Raw genomic sequence first — 10,041 nt, forward strand, 5'->3', positions numbered from 1 at the left:
ATTAATTAATCTTTCTTTGTTTGTGTTGGTGTGCTCCCTTGGCATCTTTCTTCCTGGATGATCATCAGTGATGTAATTTAAATGAGTCACTTCTCTGTACCCTGACTGTAAGAATAAATAATGATAAACACTGCGAAGATTTGCGTGTCTTGCAAATCTTCTTCGCACCAGAGGTTTTCACCACAAAGCTTCAGCGCCAGTGACTCGCTCATGTCGTTCTGTGTGGCTTCCTGTGAAGATAGGTCATCCTGTTCTCTGTCTCACAGTCTCTGCCCGACTCTTTAACCTCTGCTGACAGTCGACTGTTTCTGTCTTTGCTGAATCCCTCAATGGATTCAGCCTGATTGATCGTAATGAGTTTGGGGAGCTCAGACATGGCTGGAGGTGCACTGGGAACGGCCTTCTCCCTCCTGCTCCTTGCCTCTATTATTCAAGGTAATCCTGGACCACATGTGCTGTTGCTCATACACCAGCAAAGATGGGATATTCACCATGGGTTTAGAATGTGTATTGGCTTCTGGTGTGACAAGCTGCCTCAGTATAACGCTCTGATTTTATCTGCCTACATCCCAGTGGACTGCACCATGTAATATCAATTTCAAAGTGTAAGTAGTTTTGTCTCCTCACTTTTCTTGCTTCCAATGTCATCGGATGTGCTTGACAGGGCTCCAGGATGTTCACGTGATCCATGAAGAAAAGATGGAGGCAATAGTCGGCCAGGACGTTGCCTTACCCTGCATTGTAGAAAACAGAACTGATCTCCGGATTGTCGGCATTGAATGGAGGAAGAATAGAAATGAAAACACAAAGCTGGTTCTGTACAGCTCATCGTTTGGGATTCATCCGTTTTGGCCTAATGTCACCATTCAGATTGCAAACGGGTCTATCGGCTCCTATCTACACCTTTCAGGGGTAACAAAATGGAACAGTGATACTTATATCTGTGACCTTACAATCTTTCCTCTGGGCTCCATCAGGAGAGAAACAGAGCTGAAGATCAAAGGTAAGACGACAGCAAGCACATGCAAAACCGTACCTGCATACCTCAGGCAGGCGCTGCAGTCTTCACAGGGTTTCAAATTTGGATGATGTGCAGCAACTTTCTATCTAATTGTCCATTGCATATATTTCACGTTACTCCTGATTGCATCATTGCAACGGCTCCTCTGCCAATCTCAGCAGTTATTTACTTCTGAGCAAATGTATGTAATAATTACAAGAATACATCTACAGTAAGTGTTTGCCTTGAGATATTTATTTTCTTCCCTCTGTTTGGCCTATTGTTTTTCCCTCGTCAGTCATTAGCAGGCAGAACACCCCCTTACCTTCCTTTAAGCTATAAGTGAACTGGAGGGATCACAAAAGAGGCAGAGGACAGTTACAGGAGGTGTTGTTTATGCGCATTGCACTCACAGCTCTCAGTAATCTTTTGCTGAGAGCACTGTTGTGTTGCCAATCCAAGTTAATCTCACATTTTCTCTCAATAAGACTTTGAAATAGTATGCGACGTGGACAGCACCATTGAGGTCCGTGCTGGAGAAAATGTGAGCATTCCATGCAGAGCGCTCCCGAATGCACAGTACAAGTGGACCAAGGTAAGGGAAAACCAAAAAAAAAGAGTCAATCAGCACATTTCTGCCATTCCAGTGTATTTCACCTCATTCATGCCAAGAATGCCAAGATTTGAAACCTACAACACAAAAACATCTTTTCAATTTGAAAGGTATTCAGATGCTACGTAATCTTGTTTTGCCCTAGAACAAGAAGCTGGTGTCAGAGAATGAATCTCTGGCGCTCTCGTGGGTGACTGACGCTCACACAGGGGTTTACACACTGACTGTCAGCACAGGAAACACAAGTCTGCACAAAGAGTTTATCATCACTGTGCTGACAGCAACCACAAGCTTAAGGACAGGTGAGCTTCCTCATTTCTTTGCCGCTATTTCTCTCTTTGTGTGGCACTCAATTTCAGCATTTCCTCAGGGCTGGATTAACAATCTAGTAGAGGGCCCGAGAGACTGAATGGCTTAATAAACTGCACTGGACCAGAGAGCTGATACTTGACTTTTGTTATTATAGTGTAGCTCACTCAATTTTAATTTTAATTAGCTGAAAGGAAAGAGAGAGATTCAAAGGATTTTGAAGCTGCTAGCCATGTTATGAGAAGGTACTAGTAACTGAGAATAAATTGGGAACTACAGAACTTTAAGAAAACTGTCAATTATTTGCTGCAAATCAATTGCCCCGTGGGATTTAGGGTTAATACCGAACTAAGTTGAAGTAAAACAGCATTTTCAATTTGTAAAACAAGCAAACTGCATGTTGTCTGCATCCACTGCTGATATAGCTTGGTGTAGTGCTGTGAGTGGGCTGTGCTTAAGCAGGAACATAATCCCCGGTTGTCTACTTTCTCATCCTGTATACGTGTTCCTCATGAGAATTTCAATATATGACAAAAGGAAGTGCACAAGCCACACAGACATCAGAAGTCACTTCCTCCACATCTGCTTTCAAACCATAAGAACAATCACACTCATCAGAGTCTCAGCAGCCGTCTGAATCATAACATGGGGTAAGAGCACAGTCTGTTGGACAGACTGGGGTAGCACAGCCCACATGAAGGCTTGAAAACAACTGCATTTAATATGCTCCTTGTTTCCATCTCTCAGTTGTGTCTCATAGGACACGCGAGCTGAGATTAAAAATGGATCTGTCCAGGTGTATGTATGGGGGTACGTGTGGCAGCAGAAAAGAAGTGAAGCACAACGGATTAACTGTACTCATTACTTAGGAATAGATAGACAACGTACCACTGAATCTGCAATTCATGCCCAGTCTTTGCCTCAGGAATCTGTGCCCATGGCTTCAGAGTCCAGGTTCTTGAATGAGCTCTTTCCCTTATTTTACCTATCGATTATGCACAGAGTGCTCATAAATGCCAACTCGGCCCATGTTTTAATGATGTATCACTGTGCACTGGGTATTTTAAAGTTTTCTGGTGCATTACTGATACTTCCTACTCTTTATTCAGCTTTCCAATGTGAAGCTAGTTAAAGGAATAGTTTGACATGTGGGAAATATGTAAAAAAAAAGCTTGCCGATTTACTGCACAGATCACAGTTGCCAGGCATCCTGCTGAGACTCCGGGAAGTTACTACTCCCCGTGTAGAAATAGTCCCAGCGCATAACTCCCCATAAAACCACATGTCAGTTTCACATTGCGCTTTATTTAGATAAAACAAACTAGATGTAAGATGTTAATTAGTAACTTTTAAAGGTGCTGGCAGGCAGATTGTGTTACTTTTAGACAGAGAGAGGCTAGCCGTTTGCCCCTGTTTCCAGCCTTTTTGCTAAGCTAAGATAACCAGCTGCTGGCTCCAGCCACATTTCTATCATACAGATGTGAGTGGGATGGATTTTCTCATTGCTGTGGAGTTCCAATCCAGCATGTTTTTGATACTGCAATGACAACATCAAAACAGTACTGCGTATTGTGACAGCATGTTTATGACAGACAACGTTGCTTTGCTACTTTCAGATCTTCACCACCAGTCTAATGCAACTGAGGCCAGTTTGATTGAAACAGCAGACAGCGGCATCACCACATCGTTGACCACTGGGCTTTCAACCATTGACACCAAGAGTATGGGCCCTGATGTAACAGATGATAATCCAAACCTCAGCAAGACTACAATCACAGCCGGAGAGCATGTCACCACTTATCCAAATCATGCACGTATCAGTGCCACATCGTCCCCTGTCACTCACACTGACCGTTATTATTTCAACGACTCCAATCAGGAGATAAAACCAACTCCCGCTTTAAACACATCCACTTTTTCTACTCAGTCAGTGGCCAGCAATCAATCCACAACATTAAGTTATGGTAGTAAGGTGTTCAGACCAACACAGGAGACGAGGAATGAGTCCGTGCCACATGCAGTGCATCCAGAGGTCGACTCCTCAACACACCCAGAGGAATCCAACACCCTGAAAAGCATCACAGAAAACTCCAACAACCCTGGTCCAACCCCAACCCTGAGCACTGCAAACATGAAGGGTACAGACTATGAAGGTAAGAATTACTTAATATTTCACAGTTAAGTGATCTATTTTGGCAAATACTCCCTTTCCATTAATGCAGCATTTCAAGGCTAGACTATAATAATTATTTTGATCAGCATTGTGTTACATTGTGCATTTCAAGTCTCTGTCTGAGACCCTGCATCATCTAACATCCCTTTGTTTGCCTGAAACTGGCTTTTTAGTGATTCTCTCGGATTGGTTTGGGCACATCATTTGCCCTGCTGCCAACAGTGTGCTTAGCGTTGTTTGTGGCTAACGAGGTGAGGCGAGCTGCCGCAGTGCTGGAAAGTAAACAATAAAAAAACTGTTTAAAAGCAGCAAATAACTGCAGACAACAGAGCTCAACAGGCAAGACCCCATGCAAGACCCCTTTAAGAGGGCGGACGAATATGAGCCGCAGTTTCTTCACCCTCACCATCTGCATCTTCATAACATGTTGGGGCTTAACAGATTCCAGTTTTCTCAGCCTCAGTCCGAGGACGTCAGGACACACAGGCAAAAAGTTTCACACTGTAGCGTTATCAATATTTGTTGGAGTCTGCTGAGTTTCACCAAAACAAGCAGGTCAATATCTTACAAACACATCTCTAGCTGTTGCTGTCCTCCAAAATGACACTTTTCCCTTCACTGAATATGCTTCTTAGGGACTAATGGTGTACGGACTCATCTGTTGTTGGTGTTAATCATCGTTCCAATGCTGGTATTGATCGCGGTGGCTGGCTTCATCTACAGGAAACAAATTATAAAGCAAAGGTAAGACTCTTGCTACCTATTCATTCAAGCATCCTCTACACTCGCTTACATTTGTATTAAGGGTCATGCATCTGGTGACCCTGAAAAATCAATGGATCCAATAAATGCACATGACCTATAATGGCTGCACATTTCCTGGCTGCAGCAAACTTTCGAGCAATGTAAATATATGTGCTCTCTCTGCAGGATGGACCTACCGCCTCCGTTCAAACCCCCTCCTCCTCCAATCAAGTATACAGCTGCAAGAAGCAGTGAGATTTCAACACAGCCCTTCCCCACTTCAAGATGTAACTCTGTAACACAACTTAAAGATATGAAACACAGATTAACGGATGTATAAAGCCTGGTGTATTGCAGAATGACAGCTGATGAGGGATACGGTGGAAGATGTGTCTTGTCTTGGTTTCATGCAGAATTGCTGAATGCATTATTTCCAGTTGTGGTCCTTCTCAAACTGCAGTTACAAAATAGTTGTAGGCAATTGTAATTGTGCAAATATTGGCTGTGTGTGTGTCTGGGGTGGATTCTTTGCTGTTATGCAGACAATGTGCTTTTAGTTTTATTTTTGCTTCAGATGTATTATAATTCATGAAAAAGTTTGAAATATTTGAAAATAAAAGTTGATTTAATTTGACTCTTATGCTTATTTTATTTACTTTTTCTTATATGACAATCTTGCATATCATATATTCACTGTGTCTTTTTAAGGCCATCATTTGGATTTCTGTGCTGTTACAGCTTATGCAGCAGTAAAAAAAAAAAAGTGCATTTTATTGCCACTGAAACCAAACTGTCGAAGCTGTATGGCTGATTTACATTGGGTGTCCTTTAGAGATCTGCTGTAACTCTGTAATGTCATTTAGGATTTCCTGCCCTGCAGCCCAGTGATGTCCTTCAACGAGCTGTTTAGTGCTAATGCTGCAAATTCGCTGGTGGGCCTGTATCAAAGACCATACATGTTACAAAAATAATCCCAAATTTCTCTTCTCCACAATTGATCTTTAAACAAACAGTAATTTTAACAGATCTCATAAGACAATAACAAATACCCTGTGTGAAGACTTTGCAGACCGCTTCAGGCACAAAATTGATAACATCAGATCCAGTCTTTTATCTCAACCGGTTTTAACTACCAACACGTCTGGATCACAGGTTTTACCTAGATCCAATTCCCACACCATTTTTTAAAACACTCTATGGATTCTTTGAGGAACAGCTGTTATACATGGTGAATTGCTCTCTTCAGACGGATGTCTTCCCCTCCTCCTTTAAAATGGCGGTGGTGAAGCCCCTTCTGAAGAAGAGCAATTTAGACCCCAACATTCTTAATAAATACCAACTTGTATCCAACTTACCTTTTTTAAGTAAATTTTTAGAAAAACTGGTTTTTAACCGAGTAAATGACTTTTTAAACAAAAAGAACATTTTAGAAAGGTATCAGTCTGGTTTTAGGATGAACCACAGTACCGAGACAGCCCTATTAAAGATTTTAAATGATATCAGGTGCCACTTAGATAAACACAAGCTCACAGTCTTGGTATTACTGGATCTAACCACCGCCTTCGATACAGTAGACCATCACATTTTATTAAACAGACTGAGGCACCTGGTCAGTCTCTCAGGTACTGCTTTTAACTGTTTCGTCTCATACCTCACTGACCAACACTTCTTTGTAAGTTGGGATGCATGTTCCTCAGGAACCCATGAGATCAAGTGTGGGGTTCCCCAGGGGTCCATTTTAGGTCCAACTCTTTTTAATCTCTACATGCTACCCCTCGGGGATGTCATCAGGAGGCACAGCGTCAGCTTCCATAGTTATGCTGATGATACGCAACTGTACATTGCCGTGTCTCCTGATGACACAGAGCCAATTGATGCCCTTTTTAACTGCATTTTAGACATCAAGTCATGGATGGCAGAAAATTTCCTTCAGCTCAACCAGGATAAAACAGAGGTCTTAGTCATTGGTCCTGAAGGGCAGAGAGAGAAACTTTTACCAAAACCACAAGATCTTAAACCAACACATTCTGTAAAAAATCTGGGCGTGATTTTTGACTCTGAGCTTACTTTTATTCCGCACATCAAAAACACAACAAAGGTAGGTTTTTACCATCTTAAGAATATAGCCAGAGTCCGTCCATTTCTCTCTCAGGCCAGCACAGAGGTGCTGATGCATGCTTTTATTTCTTGTCGCTTAGATTACTGTAATGCCCTGCTCTCTGGTCTTCCCAAAAAAGGTATCTCCAATCTTCAATTACTACAGACTTCAGCCGCACGAGTGCTGGCGAGGACCAGAGGGCGGGAGCACATTACACCAGTTTTAAATCGCTGCATTGACTCCCCATGCATTTCAGGATAGATTTTAAGGTTCTTTTATTAGTTTTTAAATGTCTTAACAGTCTCGGGCCTTCTTATTTATCTGACCTACTTTTACCCTATCAACGTTCGCGGACCCTGAGGTCCTCCGGCACTGGCCTCTTAACCATACCAAAAGTAAGAACTAAAACACACAGGGAGGCGGCTTTTAGTTATTATGGCCCCTGATTGTGGAACAGCCTGCTGGAGAACCTCAGTGCTGCAGAGACTGTTGATGTTTTTAAAAAGAGGCTCAAGACCCACCTTTTTGATGAGGCTTTCAAATGATTTGTTTGATTTATCTTATTCATTTAATCAGGCTTCTTATCATATTTAATCTTATTTGTATCTTATTTTAGTTGCATCTTTTAACAACATGTTTAATTACTATTTATTTTATTTATTCATTTTATTTAAGAAACTGTCTGGGAACTGAAAACACGGTGTAACCACAAACACATTTGTTTTAGGGTTTAGACTTGGGGCTCTATTTTCAATTCCGCCGCCAGCACAGCGCAGGCGCAGCGCAAAGTCAGGTCCGCTTCGCCGATGGGGTGTGGCGTCACAGACTTTGGTATTTTCGATCACTTCGCTGCCAGTGCATCTACTCCCCCTTCTCATCTCAGTCCCACCCAGCGGCGCAAGTCGGAAGGAGGGAGGGGAGAAGGTGTGGAGTGGGATTGACACAGCCGAGTCAAATGGCAAGTTTCGAGGATGACTGAGCCTGTGCAGGAAAGTGTCCGATGCCCAAACTTCTCCCAGGAGGAGACTGACATCACTCATGTCTAAATATGAGGTCCTTAGATGGTAAATCCTCAGCCTCCTCCTCCTCCTCCTCATCCTCCTCAAAGCAATGATGTACTCCATCTTTGTAGATAACGTTAAGCATTACAATGATTACATTTGTATTTGGAATGAAATGACATGGGTAATAGCGGACAACGATCATTTTTTTCCATGTGTCTGTCTCTCTCTGTCTCTTGAGTGCTCTGAGATAGATGCAGTATATGCTCTGTAGGATGCCGCGGCTGTTTCTGGTTGGCACAGTGATGTTAATTGATTAGTTTGCATGCCTGTTTCACCGGTGTACATTCGGTCAGGTGAGTGACCATTACACGTGCCGAACGCGCTTGCAATGCGGTCAGATGAGTCTGACTCCGCCAGTTTCTGAAAATCCACCTGCCTAGTGGTGCACCACTGGTGCAAAGAATTGACCAGGTCTGGGGTGGTGAGCTTTCAGCGCACTTTTGCTCTGCCGGCGCAGACTGAAATGGAACGAAAATCCAAATCCGCCGCCTGATTATGCCGACACCTCCCCCTACTGCACCGCAACGCCCATCCTGGCGCACCTCTGTACGCCTCGGTTTACCAAAATACCAAGTGCACCGTGCGCCTGCCTGCGCTGCACGAGAATACCACTGCGCGGGGTGTGCAGCCTGTGCCGCGCTGGTGGCGGAATCAAAAATAGAGCCCTTGGTGTTAAGCTAAAATTCAGAATCAGGTTCATTATATCAGTGCGAAGAGTTCATTTGAAATATTCTGAAAGTCTCCTGGAAGTTTTCTGCCTTTTTAGTATGAAATGTTTCTGATCTTGCTTCTGGGCTAACTTTTCAAATTTCACACATTTTTGAATTAACACTGTTGATACCATTGCTATGTTTAGACAGTAACTTGGTGATCTGTGTGACATTACATTGTACCTCACAATCGTTTTGAGCCTGGGTGCCTCAGAATGAGGTTACGTTGTTTCCTGTTTGTAACTGAAGAGTAGCCAGTTTTCAAAGCGCTGTGATAAGAGAGAAGTAAGGTAAAAGACAACCCATTTTGTTCAAGACGGCTGGAATATGACAGGTAGGATCAGACCAACTCTCAGGACTTTGAAAATTCTATTTAGATTTTCAAACTTACATCTAACATGACCACATTGGTCACATTTGTGTGAATATCGAATGGTTTTTTTTTTTGTTACGATTTTTTCTAGATGCTGCTTTTACCACAAAAACAGGAAAAGCTAAGCTATTCTTGAAGCATATGTCACAGAACAGGGCAGAACAAAAGGTCAAAACAAAGATTGACTGATTATAACAAACAGCACAATGAGCTCATAACCAGTTTACATTATGTAGCGCTACACTGCTGTTTATTGTAGCTTTTTCGTCACACATGACCTTATTTTGTTGATGTCATAGTGCATATTTCATGTGAAGCACATGTGATTTCTGAAACAGTTTTTAACCATATTGGTTTTTTAACTCAGGAAAACTACAGTGACAGTGGGAAGAATGAATTTCTTGTGGAATTTGTTAGCAGTTTTTAGCAGAAATTGGTTCGATAAATTTTTTTCTTTTTAATCATTGGCATATTTTTTTGAAAAACCATCCTTAGAAGTCCCATATAGCACACTACTGCCTATGATGTGGCGCATGGCAGATACACTCATGGCGTACACTTAGAATTTTAGAACGGCCATAACTTTCTTTAATGGCTGCAACTTTTTACACTTTTCCTGCGTTTCCTCCACCTGAAGGTCAGAAATAGGAATTGCACCGTATTGTTATCGCCTTTGGTTGCAGGTGATCATCTTTTCTGTTCTGTTTGTCCACATGCTGACTTTGAAAACTCGTCACTTTTTGACAGAAGTTTGACCGTTTCGGGTGTTAATGGTCAGTGTGTGTTTGTCTTTTAGATTGTAAAACAGAAGTGGTAGGTCTGGCGCTGCTATCTCTGGCCTTGTTGATCTCTTTGTGTCTCCATGTCATCTTCTGCATCAGACGAAGAGCCACTTTGTGCCGAGTTATGGTTTCATGTGGAGACAGCTCTGACATATTGTTTTGCTTTTTAAAGCAC

General features: G+C 42.4%; 1 protein-coding gene across 1 annotated transcript; it reads left to right on the top strand.

Annotated features, from left to right (window-relative positions):
- The first annotated feature begins 209 nt into the window (after positions 1-209).
- LOC139344713 (T-cell surface protein tactile) lies at positions 210-5,293 on the top strand. Its single transcript, XM_070983063.1, has 7 exons — positions 210-435; positions 665-1,003; positions 1,489-1,595; positions 1,759-1,915; positions 3,539-4,075; positions 4,731-4,839; positions 5,026-5,293. Exons 1-7 carry the CDS (start codon positions 354-356, stop codon positions 5,177-5,179), a joined length of 1,485 nt encoding a protein of 494 aa, XP_070839164.1. The 5' UTR covers positions 210-353; the 3' UTR covers positions 5,180-5,293.
- Positions 5,294-10,041: the final 4,748 nt, after the last annotated feature.

The sequence above is a fragment of the Chaetodon trifascialis genome, chromosome 16, assembly GCF_039877785.1.
Source record: "Chaetodon trifascialis isolate fChaTrf1 chromosome 16, fChaTrf1.hap1, whole genome shotgun sequence".
Lineage (NCBI taxonomy): Eukaryota > Metazoa > Chordata > Actinopteri > Chaetodontiformes > Chaetodontidae > Chaetodon > Chaetodon trifascialis.

Coding starts and splice junctions, on each gene's coding strand:
- LOC139344713 (XM_070983063.1), top strand. CDS start 354: ATGAGTTTGGGGAGCTCAGACATGGCTGGAGGTGCACTGGGAACGGCC. Junction 1,596..1,758: donor CACAGTACAAGTGGACCAAG/GTAAGGGAAAAC, acceptor GTTTTGCCCTAG/AACAAGAAGCTGGTGTCAGA. Junction 1,916..3,538: donor AACCACAAGCTTAAGGACAG/GTGAGCTTCCTC, acceptor TGCTACTTTCAG/ATCTTCACCACCAGTCTAAT.